The 23,669-nt window shown below is 36.3% G+C and overlaps 1 protein-coding gene and 1 pseudogene across 2 annotated transcripts in view; one reads left to right on the forward strand and one right to left on the reverse strand.

Moving 5' to 3' along the window:
• Positions 1–23,669, forward strand: part of SCFD1 (sec1 family domain containing 1) — a 103,500-nt gene that overhangs the window by 45,952 nt on the left and 33,879 nt on the right. For both annotated transcript variants that reach the window (XM_073010872.1, XM_073010873.1), the window contains 5 exons: positions 375–514; positions 3,381–3,471; positions 4,034–4,107; positions 5,097–5,178; positions 19,229–19,325. In XM_073010872.1, the coding sequence (XP_072866973.1) occupies positions 375–514; positions 3,381–3,471; positions 4,034–4,107; positions 5,097–5,178; positions 19,229–19,325 (484 nt within the window). The remainder of the gene's footprint in view (positions 1–374; positions 515–3,380; positions 3,472–4,033; positions 4,108–5,096; positions 5,179–19,228; positions 19,326–23,669) is intronic.
• On the reverse strand, positions 13,174–13,725 carry LOC140710062 (ubiquitin-conjugating enzyme E2 C pseudogene; annotated as a pseudogene).

Below are 23,669 nucleotides of genomic sequence, written 5' to 3' on the forward strand. Positions count from 1 at the left end.
GTAGGTATACAGATACAGAAAGAGCTGTAAAATGCATTCTTAGATGAAAAACGATATATGTACACTGTAATCCCATTTTAAAAAATAAGATTAAGAGGATATACATGTGCTATTATATGCATCAGTATTTTTCTAGAAGGATACACAAGCATATTAAGATGTTTTTCTGTTTCTTGTTTGAAATTTTAATCATATACATCTAATACTTTCATTAAAATACACAAAATTACATTTGTATGTAACAAAAGATTGGGAGGAGGTCTTTTAAATTTCAGATCTGTATTTTGTCTTTGGAAACATTAGAAAGGGCAACAAGATTCTATTTTGATGAGACTTAGAAAACAGTTATTTAACATAAGATTACTTTTTCCTAGGATTTCCATTTAAACAGGGTTAATTTGGAAGAATCTTCAGGAGTGGAAAACTCTCCAGCTGGTGCTAGACCAAAGAGAAAAAACAAAAAGTCTTATGATTTAACTCCGGTTGATAAATTTTGGCAAAAACATAAAGGAAGGTAAGCAAAATATCAATAAGTAAAAGATCCATTTTTTTAAAGAGAAATTAAGGTGTCATCCACCTTAATTTGAGAAAAAATTCAAAAGGGTCCTGTAGGTTCATTCACCCAATGAGTGGAAGCTATAATTATAATGTCCGTAGACATTTGTCTTTATTTCTCCATTTCTCACTGATTCCTAGGTTGTTTTTTGTTAATTATTGTTTTATAGGGACCGCTTCTCCTTTCAATGAGATCATCCCATGTGATTTTGAAGCTATTACAGATAGTCTTTTTCAGTTTTGTTGCTGTCTCCACTGACTCTATAAGACCATTTCTGCCTTTCACTGAAATTGGTTTTTGTGATTTTGGGGATGATTTTTTCCTTTTTGTTCCATGTTGCCCTCTTGTAAAACTTGTTTTAGATACTTGTGGAGAGAGTATCTAAGCCTGAAGCCTAGAAATGTATTCAAAGTACATTAGAAATAATGAGTGATAAAACTGCATTAATTTGCTGTGTGATTTACTGTGGGCAGATATACATATCCCATGTGATGCTATGCCCCCTTAAAGTTTAGGGTACTTCATAGGCTCAGTTCCTGCTGTAAAAGTTATCTAGTGATCATTATGGCTAGAGCAATCACTCTAAACAAACAAAAATATTATTCCTCAGATAAAAAGAATACTGTTCATCAACAATTATGAAAATACGATTTTTAAAAAATATTTCAAAATGTGTGTGTGTCCTTGATACAGCTGTTCTTTTTGGCCTTATATTTATTGTTTAAAGAGAAGTAGAATATAGACTTGGTTCAACATGCTGGGTTTTCGATGTGTTTTATCTTTTTTTTACTTACAACCTTTTTTAAAGCTGGAAAATCAAATCGCCATAACAAAGATTTGACTTTCTCTGCGGAGAAAAGTCCCTATCTTTCTCTTTCTCACTATGGCAGTTTTAGGTACTATTTTAATTAATTTTAATTAATTTTATTTTAAATAATACTGTTCCCTTTGGGATTCCATAATCTACATTTCCCTCCAGAATGGTGAAGTACAAGAAATTACTTTTATTAGAGAGGCATTATTTATAGAGAATACAGAATATTTTGAAGTTGGCATTCCCTAATAGAGAAAAGCTTAAGAAAAAAATCTCTTTATTCAAATATGGAAATTTTGAATTTTTTTTTAGAACATATGTTTAAGAACAATCTAAGAGGTCAGTTGAATAGTAAGAATTTTAACCTTATATTCATTAAGTAGGAGTAGTTCTTTTGCTCTGCATCTTACTACAGTAGTAACATGGACACAAAGACACTTGGAGATAGCATAAACAAGTGACTTAAACCTCTCTGAGTTTCACTTTCCTCATCAGTAAAATAGGGAGAGAATAATTTTACCTATTACCCTATTTCAGAAGGTTTTTGAGAAAATTGAGATAATGAATTTAAAGGAGTAATTTGCCCAAGTCATCCAGCTTTCGTTGGTAAAGCCAGGGATGAAACCCAGGTCTTGCAGACCATAAAGCACCTGGTCTTAACCATGAATGGTTAAGTTATGATAGTTACCTCAACAGATTCATCAGGACTAAATGAGGTTGCAGTGAGCCGAGATCATGACATTGCACTCCAGCCTGGGCTACAAGAGTGAAACTCCGTCTTAAAAAAAAAATAAATTCTTAGCGTGGTGTTTGATGTACAGTAAAATTGCTCAATAAATGTGAGCAATTATTCTCTATTAACTCTGAGACCTAAAGATATCAGAGATTTTGAGTATTATCCAGTTAAACTCGCACATTTTACAGATAAAGCTAGGGCCCTGAGAGGGTGAGAGCTTGCCTATAAAGGAAGTGTCCATTATAATTGGATGGAACAAGGGTTTCTGACTCCCCAGTGCAATGCTGAGGCCTCAGTGCTATTTTGCCAACATAGACTCAGCTGGAACTGGAGTAAATGCCTGTGGTTGTGAGGTGAAATTGAACTGTGTTCCTCAGAATCCTTTCTGAACTCCTGTTTCTGCTAGTCTCCGTTGGATAAAATGTGCTTATTATTAGTGAGGTATTTTCAGATGTCAGAGCTGAGGAAGAGGGGAAAGGTTCTTGTTCCATTGTTAATGAGACATGACCTCTTCTTTCTTAAAGGAGAAAAGGCTTCTGGCCTCCCCCTAGGCTGTAGATGAAAAATACTCATTTTAAGAAACATTTCATGATCAACATGTATTAACCTACAGTTTGTCAAGATTAGTACAGTGTTTTCTACATGAGCTGCTCGTGATTGCAGATGACTTCTGCCTAAAGTCTGTGTAAGTTACTGCTAAACCACAGTGTCCTAGAAGAAGACATCAGGTATTAGGCCACCGAAACTGTGGCCCAAATGCTATTTTCACCAGTAGTGTTCTGGGAGATTATGAGTTCTGAGTTACAAGAATTTTTTCACAGTTACTTGCAGGTCATATTTTTAAATGGTATCTTTGTAGTTGTATGGACCCTTTGACATTATGTATTAATTTGGGTAGGAATATTTAATGGATATTTGATATACCATGACTTGTCTTCCATTGATTTTCAGTCATGTAAATATTTTACCTTTTCTTCTAAAAACATATAGGTGAAGAGAATGTATGATATTGTTAATGAAAAATAGAAATGAAATTCAAATTTTAGATGTAAAGTATTATATGCATTTTAAAGAAATAGTATTTATTATATAGATATCAGAAAGATATGTCGTTGTATTTATGCTGAATGTTTTCTGCCTTTGTTATATATAACATATTCAAATCCAAATAAGTATATTTAAAATAGTAAATCTTCATTGTGTGTATTTTAGAATTCACACAAAAATCCGTCTTTTAATGTCATACTCATAGTTCTTGTGGAATACTGTTTTAGTCCATTCCCAGAAGTTGCAGAATCAGTTCAGCAAGAACTAGAATCTTACAGAGCACAGGAAGATGAGGTCAAACGACTTAAAAGCATTATGGTAAGATTCTGTTTGCTTTCTAAGAATTATAGGAAAGAGGAGGGTTATCTGTTTAAAGAGATTTGGGTTTTTTCCTTATAAAAATTCAAGGCCATTTAATGCTTTTATAACAAAAATATTTTCAACTTGTATAAGTGATCAAAAATAAATCTAAATATTGAGAAGAGAAGAAAATTAAATATTAATATAAATATGATTTGAAAAAATATATAATGTAGCTTCATTTATATGTTCCAGTGCTGCTCATTCTACCATACTTCAATGTAACTTCAGATTTCAGCTCTATTATTTATTGCCGTGTGACCTGTGGCACGTCTCTGGGCCTCTCTCCTTATCCAAAAAATGCCAGCTGATCACTTAGTCATCTAACCATTAGACTGGCCATTACTAGAACTTTTATGTAACTGTCATAAATATGTATGCTTGCACCTCAGAGGAGGAGAATTGCTATTCTAGGTGACTTTAAAATCTTACTGTATATCAATAATCTTAGGAATGTGTTGATTTTTATGGTTGGGCCTGGGATTTTTGAGTAGCTATTGGGACCTTTTTTCTTTACAAGGGACTAGAAGGTGAAGATGAAGGAGCCATAAGTATGCTTTCTGACAATACCGCTAAGCTAACATCAGCTGTTAGGTAAGTGAACAATATATCTTCTTTGAAGTCTTTCTGTTGATAGGATTTTGTTTATTTATTTTATTTAACTAAAATATTGTTAATGTTTTTACCTAGTAGGAAACTGTAGGCAATAGCAAATATAACTTTGAATTTAAAGAACTAAGTTATATTTTACTAAATGTTTAAGCTGATTTTAGTTCCCACTTAGATATAGGAGATCATTCATTCTTTCACCAGTTAGAACTGTGTAATAGGGGTAATTTTATAAGGAAAATACTATTAATGATAAAGTAGGGCAAGTGATTATTAATTTTATTATTGATACTCTTTTCTTCACTAAAAGTTAAGCAGTGTTTTTCTGTACTTTGAATGCCATTAAGGAGGGAGGAGGCTGGGCGCGGTGGCTCATGCCTGTAATCCCAGTACTTTGGGAGGCCAAGGCAGGCAGATCACAAGGTCAAGAGATTAAGACCATCCTGGCCAACATGGTGAAACTCCATCTCTACTAAAAAAAATTTGAAAATTAGCCGGGAATGGTGGCGCATGCCTGTAGTCCCACCTACTCAGGAGGCTAAAGCAGGAGAATCACGTGAACCCAGGAGGCAGAGGTTGCAGTGAGTCGAGATTGTGCCATTGCACTCCAGCCCAGGCGACAGATAGAGACTCTGTCTCAAAAAAAGGAGGGAGGAAATGTGTTTTAGAAATACAGATAAAACATATTTCCATTAATTTGATTTTGTTTATACCTCCAAAATTTGGAATCAGAAAGTAAAATGGTAGAAATAATATTTGGGAGCCAGATTTTTAAAAATAAGAAGCATTTCACTTGTATTAATAAATACTGTAGGTATTCAAGCCTAGAGATTAAATTAGTTGATAGTTTAACTTGTCATCTTGTCAGTGTTTCAATGTTCTGAGTTTCCACAGAGTAAACACCAGACATGGGATAAAGTCTGCATCATTTTAGAAAGTTTATTGGTTAATATTTAATTTTTCGATACTTGCAGTTCTTTGCCAGAACTCCTTGAGAAAAAAAGACTTATTGATCTCCATACAAATGTTGCCACTGCTGTTTTAGAACATATAAAGGTAAATTTAACTTTTTCTCCCCGCAATATGACTTGGGTTTACATAGGGTTTTATGCTTTGTAAGATGCTTTTATATTCATTATCTTATTGAGCCCCCACTGTAACATGAAGTATAATTATGGAAGACAGCAGTATTATAGTTTTTTTTTTTTTGCAAATAAGGAAACCTAGGAATCCAGAAAGATAAGTGATTTCCAAGGTCACATGTTTAGTAAATAGAAGTGGGAATCTATGATATTTTCATTATATTGCACTGCCTCAATATCACTGCTGTACATACTGCTGTATTAATAGTAGACTTGTGTCTCGGCATCAGTAATACAGATTTGGAAATCTCTTACCAGAGTTCTATCTAAAATATCCATTAATAACATCACTTTTATTTATGTGACTTTGTTCTGAACCTTTTAAATTTAGATGAATCTGTTAGCATCAAAGCTTCTTACTCTATCATTGAACTGTGATTTTGAAACAAATATGTTGGGAGTTCTATATATTGTTTTAGTTCTTTTTCTCACTACCATGTTCATGACTACCCCATTTTCAGCTTACTTAATCAGTCCTCCAGTATTCTGCTGTTACTTGTTCTTCACACTTGGAGCTGAATTTCCATGGCAAATTGACCATATGCTAAAACTTGGCTAATATTGACCCCTACTTTCCATTTTATATGATGCATTTGAAACTGCTTAAAAAGCTGAATATAATTGCTGGCTGTCAGAGATGTTGATAACACCTGGGATTTATTGAGAAGGGACTTAAAGGCATTATTTAAATAATTTTAAAAGCCATAAAAGCATTAGAAAGGCATTAACATAGATAATGGGCATCCTGCAGCATGCAGTTTAAACCTGCATGATTTCTATTATGCCAACAACCTAATTTTTTTCTTTGTTTCACATCTTGGTACTTGATATTTTTCAGGTTCATACAGAAATAGAAGCATAACTGCAGTCTGTAGGTGATTCTGCTGATGTTTTCACTTCTCTATGTCGCGTCTCTGTGAAATGGCAAAAGGGTGTTCACATCTGTTTACCTGAGGTCATTGTCTCTTGTGGAGGTGATACAGATACAGATATAGATATATAGATATATCATCAGGTGAAATACAACAGAGAGCTATATTGAGAATTTCCTTCAGATCGAAGACTAGAGCTTACAGTTTGAGAAAATTTTGGTTAATTTACTTATCCAATCATGTTTATTGAGTGGCTCTATGTATATTGTACTAGGCCCTGAAGATACTGTAGTAAACAAGACAGACAAGTTCTCTGTTCTCTTGGAGCTTATATTGTAATGACAGTAAATGGAGTAAGCAAATTAGAAAACAAGATAACTTCAGGCATTTCAGTGATATGAGAACAACAAAACCTGGATAGGGTGATGTGAGGCAATGGGATGTGAGAATGGCTGAGAGGCCTACTCTGGAGTAAGTGGTGAGCGAAATCACCTTTGATGAGGTGATGCTTGAGTTGAGACAGGAATCACAGGAAGGAGCCAATTAGTGAAGATCTCAGGGCCAACCATGCCAGGCAGAGGGAATAAGAAGTGCAAAGGCCCTACAACAAACAAATTCGGTGTGTTTGAGAACGTAGAAGACAAGTGTGCTTTATTGAGGAGGGAAAGAGTGGTGGGTAGGATATGGGATCAAAAAAAAGTAGAAATGTAAGTATGATAACTCATTAGAGGTTAATGACATGATCTGATTTATGTTTTAAAATAAAGAAGACTGTGGAGGTTAAGGGACGATGAGTTCTGGAAATAAAAGTGGAACTGTAAGAAAACTATTATAGATGTCTAGGTGAAAAATGATTTATAAGACATAATTTACTTGTGAAATTTTTTATGGTGCTTATTTATAATTTTACACTAATGATTTTAGGTGAGTTTTTCAGATCAGTTTTTGCTACCAGAGGCCATCTGTCTGAGATAGTTTAATATGCTACCGTGCCTGACCTAAACAATTCTACTTGAAGACTTCTTGGTCTTATAAAAGAGTTTCCTTTAGGGTTGCTGGTTCTCTGGCAGAGCATCTTATGCCAAGAAACTAATTTGTCATTCAAGATATTGAGTGGTTTTATGTAAAAGATAGATTTTATTTATTTATTTATTTATTTATTTTCGACAAGATCTCTCCCTGTCACCCAGGCTGGAATACGGTGGCACGATCATTGCTCACTGCAGCCTTAACCTCCTGGGCTCAAGGATCCTCCTGCCTTGCCTCCCTAGTAACTAAGACTATTGGTGCATTCCACCATACCCAGCCAGAAAAATAGATATTATTGAATCATTATCTTGCTAAAGATCCTTTTCTTTTTTTTTTTTTTTTTTTTTTTTTTTTTGAGACGGAGTCTCGCTCTATCACCCAAACTGGAGTGCAGTGACCAGATCTCAGCTCACTGCAAGCTCCGCCTCCTGGGTTCACGCCATTCTCCTGCCTCAGCCTCCTGAGTAGCTGGGACTACAGGCGCCCGCCACCTCGCCCAGCTAGTTTTTTTTTTGTCTTTTTTAGTGGAGACGGGGTTTCACCGGGTTAGCCAGGATGGTCTTGATCTCCTGACCTTGTGATCCGCCCGTCTCGGCCTCTCAAAGTGCTGGGATTACAGGCTTGCGCCACCGCACCTGGTCAAGATCCTTTTCATCACAAGATCTGATTTAAACAAAGTGTGCTATTGAGGGCATTCGCTTTACAGAGGGAAAATATTGTCATCTGTAGAACACACTACTCCTAGTTGGGTCATTCTAAGAAGTCCAATTAAAAATCAGAAGTTTGCCGGGCACAGTGGCTCACGCCTGTAATCCCAGCACTTTGGGAGGCCAAGGCGGGCAGATCACAAGGTCAGGAGATCGAGACCATCCTGGCTAACCCGCATGTTGACATGGTAACTCTGTCACCATGCTGGAGTGCAGTGGCGCGCTCTCAGCTCACTGCAACCTCCACCTCCCGAGATCAAGCGATTCTTCTGCCTCAGCCTCCTGAGTAGCTGGGACTACAGGCACGTGCCACCACGCCCAGCTAATTTTTGTATTTTTAGTTGAGACAGGGTTTCACCATGTTGGACAGGATGGTCTCCATCTCTTGACCCCGTGTTCCGCCCGCCTCGGCCCCCCAAAGTGCTAGGATTATGGGTGTGAGCCACCGCGCCCGGCTGTAAATATTTTTTATTAGCTTGAAGATTGTGTCATGCAGAGGTCTCAGCATTTCTCTTCGTATTTGACTGTATTAGTTTTACATATTTCTTATTTTGTTAAGAGTATAGCGGCCTCTTACATTTCCTTCAATCGTTTTCTAAGGAAGAAATTAATCTTTTTAGAAGTCCTGGCAGTTACCCTGCAATTGATGTTTGGGTGGAAATTAGAGCACACCAGTTTGTCATAACTTTAAGAAACGTTTTCACTTTATTGATATTCTGAGGATTTTAGTGATTTGGGTAATTTGGGTCTAATAAAGAGTAAATTGTTGAATACTCATTTGTTTTGAGTAATCTGTATTTTTAAACCCTTTCTTTAGTTGTTTTTTCATCCTTAATAGAAATGCAACTTTCCCACTTGCTGGTCGTTAAAGAATGGCTTCTGGGATTACTTACATAATTTGTAGACAGCCTATTTTAATTATTCTTAGCTCACCTATGTAGCTAACCTGCATAAAGTACTCTTTAGCTCCAGATACCTAAAGAAAAGTAACCTACTTGTAAGGCATAGTTGATGAGATGAGAGAGGAAATGGTATCATGTGTTCTTTCCCCCAGTGTTCCCACCTTGCAGGAAGAGCACCCATATCTCAATGCTCCAACCAACCGGATATAGCTGGTAAAGAATAAGCTATCAATAAACTTTGTGAGGCAAGGCTTAATTGTTACTGGATCCTCATTTTTGTTTTACTGGTTCTTATAGACAGTCTTATAGGGACTGAATTAGATCTAAAGACATCATCTGATTAGGTGATGTCTGTACCCTAAAGAAGGCTTAACCCTTGTTGGCAATGCTAGCTTTTCACTGGTGTTCCTTCTGAGGACTGATTTTTTATTTTTATTTTTTGGTTCAACTGCCTTACATTTTTATGGGGAAGATAAGCTTTCAAAATAAAGTAGAAACTCTCTTAACTGATCTCCACTTAGTCAACACACTAAATTAACTGTTGCCCTCTGTAAACTGTAGTGGCCAGTAGCCACATTATTAACATGTGGATAACTCATAACAATTTCCTTATTATCCTGTGCCTTTTTCTGCTCTCATGATTGGATTTTTTTTTTTTTTTTTTTGCTTACTAATGAGTTATTTGTGTTTTAATGCATTTGTATCAATTGTATGAGTATGAAAAGAAGATTGTTTCTATAAAACTAAGTTGCATATCTTAGACTCAGTGAACATGAGTCTTTAAATATTGTTTGAATTAGGTGTAGGTAAAAAACCTTCACCATAAAAGATTGGAAAACCTCAGAAAATACTATATTGTACTGAAATTGCTTTGCAATGTCTCTGAAATTTTTTATTCCACTCCAAAAGAAGCGAACCTGGAAATCATAGGTGATTTCCAATAGGTGTGCTTTATGCAAGAAAGAAAAAAAAATGTCAGTCAGTGAATCTCTATACTCAAAGAGGAAGTCTTGGACATAGATCAGTGATTGACAGACTGTATATTTTAGGTCTTAAAACATACAGCATAGATCCTGTTTTATTCTTCACATAAACTGACTTTCTTTTTTTTTTTTTTTTTAACGTTAACTGACTTTGATTCACTGATCACTATTGCTCCTGATCACATTAGAGGTCTTTTACTATACTAGAAGTCAGAACATTCCTCTGGCTGGATTTTGTGCTGATTTGTTTAAAATGATCTCTTGTCCAGTATACATATCAAGTGAAAGTTCTTATTACCTTGGTGTCTTCAAGACAGAGGAAAAATATATTCTGTATCAGAATTTCACAGTGGATGAGCTATCACTTGTCTTTTATCTCATCTCATCTCAAAATAAGATTAATTACTATGAGAATCTGAAATGTTTTGTTTTTTATTGCAAGTATGACAAAAGATAGCTCTCCAGTGAGTGGAATATCCTTCAACTCCTTACTGTGAATTTCTGGAACTACTTCTACATCTCAAAAAAAAAAAAAAAAAAAAAGGAGTATGAAATCAACTTTCTCTTGCTCTGGGCTCTCACTTCCCTAATACCTGCTTTTGTGAGGATGAAGCATTGTCATTTAGCAAGACCCAGTTTAATAGATTCATAAAGATTAAATTCAGAGGAATAAAGACATCTCAAAACTCAATAATGAGAAAGCAAACAACCTGTATTAGCCAGGGTTCCCCAGAGAAACATAACTAATCCTTGGCTGAAAATATGAACATAAGATGTGGGGTGTTTTTTTTTTTCTTTTAAAAGGAAAATAAACTTTTTTTTTTCACTGTTATGTTAGATATTTAACATAATAGGCATATTCCTGCATTCTACAGAGGAATTGAATCTCAAAAATACTGAATACTTGGCTTAAGACCATCTACTAAAGCCTGAATTTTAACTTGGGTTTTTAAATCCCATGTTCTCTCTACCGTGCTGTAGTTCCGTAAAACATATCTACTAAAATTCAATGAGAATTGCTTGCTCTTTTGTAATCCCTTTGGAGTAACCATAGGATTAAGAATAATTTAAACTGAAAAAATAACAACCAAGCAAGGTGTGATGGCATGCACCTGTAATCCTGGCCACTCAGGCTGAGGGGGAGGATCACTTGAGCCCAGGAGTTCAAGTCCAGTTGACCAACATAGCAAGACCCCATCTCATAAAAGATAAAAATAACAAAAAATAGAGAATAGTAGGGAACCTCTATAGTCTGTGATTTTTCTCTGTTGATTTCCCTCTGTTGATTTCCTGTTTTTAATTTCACTGGTTCTGCTCTAATTTTTATTACTCATTTTCTTCTGCCTATTTTGGATTTAACTTGCTGTTCTTTTTCTAAGTATATATTTTAAGAGTTCAACATTCAGCTGGGCGCAGTGGCTTACGCCTGTAATCCCAGCACTTTGGGAGGCCAAGGCAGGCAGATCACTTCAGGCCAGGAGTTCGAGACCGGCCTGGCCGACATGGCAAAACTGCATCTCTACTAAAAATACAAAACTTAGCCGAATGTGGTGGCACATGCCTGTAGTCACTCAGGAGGCTGAGGCATGAGAATTGCTTGAACCCAGGAGGCAGAGGTTGCAGTGAGCTGAGATGGTGCCACTGCACTCCAGCCTGAATGACAGAGTGAGACTCTGTCTCAAAAAAAAAAAGCGTTCACCATACTGGTTGAATAAATTAAAACGAAATGATTTCTGAGAGCCATAGAAAACAAGACAACACTTTACAAATGTCACAGAAATATCATAAAGCAGTTTTCACTATTTCATAATAATAAGGTCACTTCTGTTTATATTTTTTATACTTCCCATCTATAAAGATCACTTTGTGTACATTTTAAATTTTTTATTATATAGATCATTTTAGTCTGAATTTAAATATTTTTAGCACAAGTCAATACATAGGATAAACTTACAGATTAAATATTGTGTTCATATTCTAAAATAGATTTAAGGCAGCTCCCTCAAATAGCACATAGAATGAAAACAATAAAAGCTCAAAAATAATTCAGTAAAAGCTCAATAGTTATAATGTTAATTCTCAAATTTGGCTTTGAATTTTCTCGCAGCCAAGATAAAAAAGAGAGAGATGATTAAGATTAAAAAAAAAAAAAAAACTTCTGTCAGAAAGATTTTCTGTTTTTTATTCTAAGCAAACCATTTCTTAGCATCACATTACGAAAGACATTGCTCATATTGGGCATTATCTAGAATAAATTAAGTGATGTGATGATGTAGTATTCAATATCAGTTACCCTTATAGATTTCATGTGACTGTTTCATATAGCAACTTTCATGAAAGCCAGGGATATAATATTAAATACAATTCAATGAGAGCAGTTCTATGAGTTACTGACGTAGCAAAGCCTAAGTTTATTGCCCTCTAATGGTTCCTCTGTATACGTCCTGTTGTTAAACTAAGAATAGAATTTTTAGTATCTGGAGTGGAAAGATTGCATATTCTTTGAATAATCTGTAATATCATTTTTTTATTTTGACTTTTGATAGGAGTGAGATAACAAGTTGAGGTTATACATTCTGATTTGGGCCTGGAATGCTAGAAATTCGATGCTCTTGGTTGAGAGAAAAAATGCATATATTTGGAAATGAGATAACCAACTAGTAAGATTGATAATCTGTTGTGGAAACTGAAGATATAACCAGGTTTCTCACCTTGATGGTATACTGTCCTATCTGTGCACAGAAGAGAGGTAGAAGTAAAAAGAGGAATTTTATTCAAGATCCCTAAGTCACTATGGCACATGAGCTAAGTTCATTGTAGCTTGGGAACCCAACAAGTAAATATTTTCAGCCACTTGTATCATAGAACATCTTTAAATAATTTTATGGACCATCTTGGTTTTTTGTAATGTAATTTTTCACATTGACAAACCCATGCATATAGTGGCAAGCCCACCAGTATGAATTGCAGCAAAATGCACACTTGAATAACTGAAAATAAATTAAAAACGGCTATTTTGTTATATTATACAAAGCAACAGATGGTTATAATACAGCATTACTGGTGCTACCCACCTGGATATCCAAATACAGCCCTGAAAGATGGCAGAAATGAAACATGTGAAGAAGTAAGAAAAAAGCAGGAATGGCTAGAATATAAACAGTCTTCAACCTAGGTGTAGGTTATATCCTGAAAGTCTGGTTCTAGGTTCATTGTATCTTGGGATATACTTTTTTTAATGACCAAAATGTATTTATTTAATATACATCACAAGGACTCAGCTGAGGCTTAATTTAAAAGACAAAAACAAAAATAATACCACAGCTCATGATACAGAGTCTATACAGAAATCACAACAAAAGACCATCTAAGGAAAAGTTAAAAAGACAACACAAGGACAGGCTGGGCAGCCTGGGTCAGGGCTCCTGACTGGTGACCTGCTTTGAGTAGGTTTCTTGCAGATACTTCTGAAAAGCTGTGGAGTTCTTCCAGAGTTTGGCAGCATGCGTGTTTAAGGGGCTATCAATGTTGGGTTCTCCTAGTAGACTGGAGATGGAGAGTGTTCTAGATGGAGAGCAGAATGGTCCTGATGTCATACAGGGCAGACCACTTGTCCTTCAGGATGTCCAGGCATATGCATATGTTACCCTGGGTGTCCACACTGGGGTAGTAGCAGGGTGTGAGGAACTTCACCGTGGAAGCATTGTAAGGGTAGCCACTGGGGAACTCTAGCGAGTGCTTATACCTCAGGTCTTCATATACTGTGCCAGCTGCTCCATGGATGGCTACCCATGTGAAAAGGTGGTCTGCTTCAGGGAAGGCAGAAATGCCTTTGTCACCACACATCATGAGTCATGAGTTCCTGCTGTTTTGCCCATGGGACCCTGCGCGGCACCCCAGCTTGGCTCGGCTCCTTTATAGGAGGCTGCGATGCTAGTGGCGGCTGGGTCGCGATTTGGGGAGGCCATCCAGGCGATGCTGGCAGAGAGACAGGAATTCGGAGAGCTCACGACTGCAACTGTGGGGGTACACTTTCCTATAGATATTACGTGGTAGGTAGGTTTCCGTCTCACAAACCCTATCTAATTCGTAATCTGGAATATTCCTAATGTAGCATTGCAACAGAGAAAGGTTTATCATTCCCTTTACCTCCTGAGAAGTAGGGAGAAAGGAGGTATAACTCTTTATTCCCTTCTGTCTTTCTTTTCACTGCTGAATGGTAATTAGGGATAGAATTGGGGTCTGAAGAAGAGGGAAGGCCAAGAAGGATCACTCTAGACTTGGTCATCAACCCAGTCATTAGACTGAGGTAAGAAATGGGAATTACACACGTATGTTTATTGCGGCACTATTCACAATAGCAAAGACTTGGAATCAGCCCAGATGTCCATCAGTAACAGACTGGATTAAGAAAATGTGGCACATATACACCATGGAATACTATACAGCCAAAAAAAAGGATGAGTTCGTGTCGTTTGTAGGGACATGGATGCAGCTGGAAACCGTCATTCTCAGCAAACTATCGCAAGAACAGAAAACCAAACACCGCGTGTTCTCACTTATAGGTGGGAACTGAACAATGAGATCACTTGGACACGGGAAGGGGAGCATCACACACCAGGTCCTATTATGGGGGAGGGGGGAGCGATAGCATTGGGAGTTATACCTGATGTAAATGACGAGTTGATGGGTGCTGATGAGTTGGTGGGTGCAGCATACCAATATGGCACAAGTATACATATGTAACAAACCTGCACATTGTGCACATGTACCATAGAACTTAAAGTATAATTAAAAAAAAAAAAAATTATGTCATCTGCAAAGACAAAAAAAAAAAATGGGTGTCTGTAGCTAGACTGGGGAGAGAAATAGTAAACAGAAGGAAAAATCCCTGCAATTAATTATATGAAGGAAAAGGGAATTTGTTTTGTGTCCTTTCTTGGTCATCTGGCAAATGTCCCAGGTTATGGATTTTCAAAAAGCAAACCATGTGTACTACCTGTACTTCTCAGATAAGTGTTTTTTAGAGACAAGTCTCACTATGTTGCCCAGGCTTCTGTTGAATTCCTGTGCTCAAGTGATCCTCCTGCCTCAGCTTCCTGAATAGCTGGGATTACAGGTGCATGCCACGGTGTCCAGCTTTAGCGTCAGATAAGTTTTAAGATTATTCCTTTTTGGTGAGAAGGGACAAGCTAGTTTTAGAAAGGGCTCCCTTCCTTTGTTCTTTCCAAACCCTGTGGGCCGTGGCCAGTCAAATGTCTAACACAATCTGTATATGTGTGTATGTGTGCACAGCATGTTAATGTTCATTTGATATAATATAAATTGCAGTGTACTGAAAAATGAATGTAAAATCAGTCTGATTGTTTACCTAATGACCAAAATTTGGAGAAAAGCACTAGAATTTTTTTTAATGAGATTCCTCCCATAGAATGTCCTTGTAAAAGGATTTTTGAGAAATGCATGGCTCTCAGAGTTTATATTCATTATATGTAATCTGTATTCCATGCTTTTGATTGTCTAGAATGTTCCCCTTTTACTCACTTATTCTTAATATTTATTGAAGCTACCAAAGAATCTCAGTTTATCTTGACCTTGTTATTTTGTTTTATATTTTTAATTTGTTCATTTTTTATGTCACTCTTATTACCCAAACTGTATTCTTTTGAGCCCATGTTATATAAGAATTAATCTTTGGAATTATAGAATTTGTTTCTCTTAGTGTTTTTCCTCATTTCAAGAATTTGAGAAAAGGCCCATAGAAGGAAGCAATAAGTTGTTCTTGAGGGTAGTGTAATTTTCACTATTATCTATGGTATACTTTAGAGTATGACCTGGATTTGAATCTCAACTCTGTACTACTTCTACTCTGCTAATCTTGAACAAATACATGTTTATGTCTGTTTCTTCATCTTTAAGTGAGATTAATAATTCCCAGCTCATAGTTTTATTTGGAGAATTAAATGAGATAATGTAAGTTAGTAATTTTTGAACCCTGTTCTCTGGTACCCTAGAGCTGTATGGAGACATTTAATGGATCACTTGTATCTATTTTGTGTTTAGGGTTCTGCAGAAGATTTGGTGTGAGAAAGAGGGTCCTGAGGCTCTCTTTTTAAAAACACTTGAAAGCCGTAGTTGTAAGTAAAGTGCCTTACACATGGTAGGTGCTGAAGAGATACTAGTTCTCTTATGCAGGTTAGAAAATCTGTATAGCACGTCACTCCGTTTCCTCTTAGATGGTGCTCCCTCATAATCAGTATATTAAAGGGCTGTTACTTTTAACAGCTTTATTGAGATGTAACTTACATACTTTGCAATTCATCAATTTAAAACATCATTCAATAGGTTTTAGAATATTTACAGAGTTGTTGCAACCGCAATCTAATTTTAAAGCATTTTTGTCATCTCAAAAAGAAACCCCCTGCCTAGTGCCAATCACATTAAGTTGTTTTTGGACCCTATTTCCATTGTTCATTAGAAGTTGATGTTATAAGTAAGTTACTACATCTCAAAAGGAGCAAAATGAACCAAATGCCTGTACTTAACATAAGTCAGTGAGCCATGTTCTTTTTACTCATTTATATAGTTACAGAAATTAGATTCTGCTATGACATTTAGCATATTTAGATTATTTATTTATTTATTTATTTATTTAGAGACAGGGTCTCACTGTGTTTCCCAGGCTAGTCTCAAACTCCCAAGGCTCAAGCAATCCTCTCACCTCAGCCTCCCACGTACCTGGGACTACAGGCATGTGCCATCGCACCTTAGCATACTGAGTTTTATATATTCAGTCACAAAAGACTAGATTATTTATGTTTTCCACTTCTATAAGTTCATTCATCTACTTTCATGACTTTTAAAAATGATTGCTTGGTCTGTGTACGTCCTGTTCTTGGTTTCGAAATTCAACAAATTCAAGTGCTTGTTATAAGCCAGGTGCTGTGTTAGACTCCTAGGGTTAAACAGTTAATTAGACATGCTCTAAGGAGTTTACAGTTTTAGACACATAAACAAAGGACAGTAATATACTGTGATCTTTGTTATTATGATGAGGTGTGTAAAGTGCTGTTGATACACAGATAAAGGAGTAATGAGTTATTTTGGCCAAGGAGGACACTGGGAGAGGGTCAGAAAGGGGAGAGAGCAGGAATTGAAGGAAGAGTTGCAGAAAAGCTACAGAGAAGGTAGATCTTGCATGAATAGAATTCACTGAGTAGATGGTAGAAGAGGAATATATTCTGCAAAAGCTAAGAGAATAACTTGAGCCTAAGACTAGAGAATTAAAAGCGAACACAGTATTTAATGAAAAGTTAAAAGTTTAATGAAATAACTATTTGATGTGACTAGAGGAAACTGAATTTAGTGAGTAGTGATAAAATAGAAAAGGTTAGCTGGATCAGAGGGCCTGAAAGTTGGTTTAACATCTTATTTTAGCACCTTTCCCCTTCCATTCCTGACTTCACTCTGCAGATAACAGCTTTTCCCAAGCTAATATTCACATTAATAGTTCCTAGTATCATCATTGTTGTTCCCCAAAGTTTTCTTTTTCTTCTTTCACTGCTTTGTATCCCATATCCTTTCTCTCATGTAAAGTATTAAATACTCATCTTGTCCTTTCTATTCCCACAGCCACTACTGTGGTCTTTTTCCTAGAATCTCTTATATTTCTTTTGTTCGTTTTTAATATTATTGGTGGGACTTTCTCATTTCTAGGACTTTACTTTTTCTCTGTTTTAGTATTCAAAATAACTTTATAGAGTAGCTAAAATAGTTCCTATATCAGAGAGTCTGAAGAATATGAAGGGCTGGAGATTTCATAGATAAGAGCTCACTGATAGGGAATCCTCTATATGCTGATGTGGAATATATTGTTCAGTGAAAGGAAAGGGCGGAAAAGTACAGTATCATACTTCTTGTGTCAGGAAGGAGACGGATATTAGAATACAGACCCTTTGCTTATATTTGCACAAAGAAACTCTAAAAACCTAGAAGAAATAATAATAATAATAAATACCTATAGAAGCAGGTAGAAATGGGGTGGAAGAGGACAGGGATGAAAAATAAGACTTCTCAGTATATGTCTTTTTATGTTGTATTCATTTTTTAACTGTCTGGATATTTAATCTATAAAACTTTGGCCTTGCGTGCCACTCCAAGGGAGTGGGAGTGAGAGGACTCTGATTTCTTCTTGCTCCATATATGAAATTCACTCCTTAGTCTACTATTGAGATGTTTCTACCTTGTTGTGCCTTGGCATGATCTGTTTAACTGAAATGAACTATATCTGTGTCCCTAAGTCACTTTCAGACTTCAACTCAGAATGTATCACTTCCTCCTCAATTAGCTGTTTATTTCATTCTGCCTTTTAGCATAATGTATTTATGTTGTATATTTGTATATTGGTTCTATGTTGGTATTACTATAAATCCTGATTTATTTCATGAATGGTTTCTACTCCCACTTTGATTGTTTACACCTTTAATTATAAAAATTGATTTTTATAATTTCATGAATGGTTTCTACTCCCACTTGATTATTAACACCCTCAGTAATATCTGAATTATCTGAAGCATAACTTAAGAGATATTTGATCATTTTTATTTGCTTTTGAGGATCTTAATATGTTAACTTTATCTGGATAATTTTAATCAACAAAATTTTCAATTAGGAAAGGTCTCACACAGCCAAGTTTTACTAGTTTCCATTATCTTAAACTTCAAGATATTAAACAGGAAAACTAATAAGGAAAGTTTTAGTTTTTTAAAAAAAAACAAAAAGGACAATAATTTAGTTAAGGTAACTTTCCATCCAGTTAATGTGAATGTGTGTGGATTTGCACACTAAAGTAGTAAACATAAGTTGACCACCTGACATGAATTTTGCATGGAGTACAATATGATTTGTATGCCAGTAACCAATACAATAAGTAAGAATTGTGTTTTTATCTTTGCTAATATATGTATGGTATGCAGAATTACTGCTGAATTTATCCATCAAATATGGTAAACAAAATAATCTATTTTTTTCCTATATTAAATGTATGTTCAAAAGTATTCAAAAGTAAGGCACTTTAAATTCTGTTAAGAAATGAAGGCCAGGCACAGTAGCTCACACCTATAATCCCAACATTTAGGGAGGCTAAGACAGGCAGATTGCTTGAGCTCAGGAGTTCAAGACCAGCCTGCACAACATGGCAAAACCCCATCTCTATAAAAAATACAGAAAAATTAGCCAGGTGTGGTGGCACATACCTGTGGTCCCAGCTACTCGGGAGACTGAGGTGTGAGGATCACATGAGCCTGGGAAGTTGAGATTGCACCACTGTACTTCAGCCTGGTACTTCTGAACTGTACTTTTGACCTGTCTCAAAGAACATGTCTTAAAATTGATCATAGAAAATAGAAACTTGTAAGTAGACCAGCATGTATTTTAATGACTTAATATATTCTCATATTTATTTTGAAACAGGCAAGAAAATTGGATGTATATTTTGAATATGAAGAAAAAATAATGAGCAAAACTACTCTGGATAAATCTCTTCTAGATATAATATCAGACCCTGATGGTAGGTACTAAAAATTTGAGGCTAATGTAAGTTTCATATCTGATGAAACCAGCATTTTCAATTGAGTAAACTGAATAGAATTGTTGTTTTTCTGACAATCAATGCTAATATCAAGGTAATTAAATGAGCTATTTTCTGGGAAAATTTTACAACTTAGTTCCTATAGTGGAAAAATGATTTGCATTTCATTTCATTGAACTTTTATTTGATAGTATTTAAGCACTTTTTATATTCATTTGTTTAAGGCTATTCATATGTAAAGCTTAATTTCTACTGGTTCCAGGAAGATTTGAAGGTATAACATTCAAAGCAGGTGTCTCTAAGTGATTCGCTTCCTAATTACTTTGGTCTACCCTCAGTTTCCTGAAAAGATGAATCTAAAACTAAATTCTGTTTTACATGTTTAGGGAATTTACTTTTAAAGAAACTCTATGGCCAATCACTTTAAATATTTGTATGTTAGATTTTCTTAAAATATAACTATTTGTACTTAGAAAATATGATCTATGGAGGCCAATATGTTAAGTGAAATAAGCCAGGCACAGAAAGACAAATATCACATGTTCTCACTCATTTGGAAGCTTAAAAAGTAGATCTTATGATGATAGAGTTACCAGAGGCCAGGAAAGGGAGAGAGGTGGAGGCATGAAGGGAACAAAAAAACATAAAACTTTTTTTTACCACTGAACTGTGCACTTAAAAATGGTAAAGACTGGCCAGGCACAGTGGCTCATGCCTGTAATCCCAGTACTTTGGGAGCTTGAGGCAGGAGGATCGCTTGAGCCCAGAAGTTTGAGACCAGCCTAGGCAATAAAGCAAGACCCCATATACACACAAAAAAATGAAAAAAGTTAGCCAGGGAGGACGGCATGCCTCTGTAGTCCCAGCTACTTGGGAGGCTGAGGATCCCTTGAGCCTAGGAGTACAATGTTGCAGTAAGCGGTGATCGCACAACTGTACTCCAGCCTGGGTGGCAGAGCACGACCTTGTCTCAAAAAAAAACCACAGGCAAAAATAGTCAAAAACATTTTAATGTAATCCAATTGTGGCTTTTAATTATAAAGATTGTGGGATCTACGTAACGTCTTAGCCTCTGAAATTCCCTAAACTTTAGAGACCTATAGATCATTTCAGAATAGTTTTGACAAATCTCCGCTTTTTCCAAAACAAATGGAAAGCCTAGGACCCATTTTGCATATAAGCTATTTAAGCTGCATAATGATGGTTTTTGAGTTGTAGTTTTGGTATGAAATTTAGACTGTAATCCAAATTAGAAAATAATTTAAAAGTCCAGACTATTTTATGATTAAAGATTCTATTTATACAAACATCTGAGAAGCCATAAGTATTGCTCACACTTTTAGAAAGCTAGATTTGTGGTGAGAACATAGCATTTTAAAGGTATATGCATTTTACAGTGAAATTCAAAAAGTTATATGAAGTCCATCATTTCTGAGCTATTCCTTGTTATTTACAGTAACTTTCAAGTAAAGTTGAAACAAAAAAGCATGTTGACAGAAAAGCAATCAGTCCTGCTTTTTCCTTTCCCCTTTCTCAAACGATTTATCCCTAAAGATACTAAGTAGGATAGAGCAAGGTAGGCATTCATGCAAAGTAGCAGTCTAGTGCCACTTTGGTCCAGAATAAGATGTTGGAACCTGAGCAAGATGGCTAAGGGCATCCACTCATGGGATAAAGGGAGGATTAGTAATCTGGCATTAGATGTCAAAGTTCAGTAAAGGAAAGCAGAGTGTCCACATGTGGGAGTAGTCTAGTAAGGTGTGTGAGAACCCTAACAGATTGAGGAGGGTGACCCCCACGCAGGAACAAACTAGCTTGGGCCTAGGTGAGTTGAGAAGTATGTCTAGGTATGTGGATGGGTCCACTGCAGGAAATCAGAGCTCAAGTGAAGTAAGAAGGGCATCCATGCAGCAAGGGGATGGAAACAGAGATGGGATATTTGTTATATACAGGGGACTGGCTAGATAAATATATTGGATAATATAAAGAAAGCCCAATTTCCCATTGTCAGGGAATTTATAAATATATAAAGGGAAAAAATTAGAATGAGCCCTGTAGTGTTGGATTGAAATTAGAGGTGTTGGTGTGAACTTAGTGTTTTCACTATATATCTGTTCAGATACAGAAATAAATATAGATGGTATGTGGGAGCGGGGGTGGTGTGTACACTTATGTATTCCCTAGCTCTGCTAACTGAAAGGGCCTGCAATACCCAACTAGTAAAGATGCTGGCTTATAAATACAATTTCCACTAGGACTCCTTGGAGAGGTGGCTGATTCCAGAAGTGGGGCAGGGAGCAAAAGTACAAAATGAGTCTGGAACATTTTTGTTGTATCAGAAGGCAGGGACGGTACTCCAAAAATAATAGAACTTGTCAAAAGAACCCAGAAGTCAACTTGAAGATGACAATTTGAGCATCAAAATAAATAATAACAGATTATAACCCACTGATAAAAGAGGATGCCAAGAGTCCATGTGGACATAATAAATGAATAAATTGAAATTTCACAGGATATTTATGCAGTTTCAGAATACCTCCCCACAAAATACTTATTAGCCGTAAGGGAGAAAAAGTAACTGTGCAGTGGAGAAGCCTGATAAATATCTTATTAGGTAACCACAGTGAACATCGTCAGTAAAGAGACATAAAATAGTGGGAAAGTACTAAGCAGATTGTGGAGAGGAAGGAGCTCAGGAAAGACTGAGAGGTAAAGGGCTAGTAGGATTCAGTGCAAAGAACACAGCATCACTGTTGTGATATTCTTGCCTTGGTATAACCTAAATCTAATCATGAAGAAATATTAGACAAAATTTAATTGTGTGATATTCTAGGAAGAAACCAGCCTATAGTCTTAAAAAGTAACCAAGGCCATGCAAGTCAAGGAAAAATGGAGGAACTGTTTCATACAGAAGAAGACTAAAGAGGCATGACAACTGTATGTGGCACGTGATTCTGAAATTGATCCTTTTTCCATAAAATATACTGTAGACATAATTGGTAAAACTTGAAATAGGATCTGAGGATTAAATGATAATGAATGTATCATGTGGTATATCTCATCAATGTAATGTGTCAGTGTTAATATCACATTTTGCTAATTGTTTTACTGAGGCTGTGTTAGAGAATGTCTTTGACATTTGAGGGTGATGGGACAGCAGGTCAGCATCTTACTCTCAGAATTTCAGGGAGAACAAAAGCTCTCCAAACTGTACTTAAAACTTTTCTCTAAAATACACCAGATTACTCAGTAAGGGAATTCTGACTTTAAAGTAGCAAAGGAGAGAGGTACGTGTGACAAGAGGTTCCAGGCTGTAGCTACAGGCTTTAGAATAATCATAGTTGTAAAGGACACATGCTAACAATTTCAGTTTGGTTTCCCTGTGGTTATGTCATTATAACCATCAGTATGCTCCGCAGCCCTTACCATCAGCAGCCCTTAACATCAGATTGGTCTTTAAAACCTTAGCAGATGTTCTAAGGCAGTTATTAACACTGTAGCAGTTTTAAAGTATGTTTCCCCTTGAAGAAGAGTGGGAGCTGTTCCTTCTTTAAGCGAAGTAAGTATCTGCTATTAGAAAAGGCTATGCTAGATGCTGAAGATACTTAAAGCAAACTCAGGGACCCACAGGCCCTGAAAACTGAGGGAGGGGAACCTTCCTCTTGTATATTAGGATCTGTGGTCCCAAGTGGGTAGGACAAGCCTCATTACTCTTGTGCCCTTTGTCCTTTAGCTGGTCAATCATAGTTGCAGCAGTTATGGCAGGAAGTGCTCAGTGAAGCAGGGTGACCAAAGCCAAAGCTTTCTAGCTGGGGCACCAAAAAGGGAAGGCCAAGGAAATGGGAAAGTACCAGGGAGATTGTGGAGAGGAAGGAGCTCAGGAAAGTAACCTCGTAAAGTTGTTCATGAATTCCTGGGTTCACCCCTGAACTGCACATGTATGAAGTTGATCCTAAACAGCATTTCAAAGACTGAGAGGGGAAGAGTTAGAAGACTACCTCCCAGTCCCCGGACTGACCACTGGTTGGTGGGACAGATCTCAATAGCACTGTGAAAGGTTTTGAAAATAGAATCGATGATGGAAGAATAACCTACGGAAGGCTGGTAAGAACATTAGCCTGTACTGAATCAGGCTAATTACCTGCTAAAACAAAAATATCAGTATTGTCCTAGGATTTAACAGTCCCTGGAGTCTCATAATCTAATTTTCAAAATGCCCCAAATACAATATTTATTTGTAGACATGAGAACTTTAGAGAACTTGATCTTTATTTTACCATTCTTTGTCATATTCAGGGAGTACAGATAATTAGAGAATGAGTG

The sequence above is a fragment of the Chlorocebus sabaeus genome, chromosome 24, assembly GCF_047675955.1.
Source record: "Chlorocebus sabaeus isolate Y175 chromosome 24, mChlSab1.0.hap1, whole genome shotgun sequence".
NCBI classification, from domain to species: domain Eukaryota; kingdom Metazoa; phylum Chordata; class Mammalia; order Primates; family Cercopithecidae; genus Chlorocebus; species Chlorocebus sabaeus.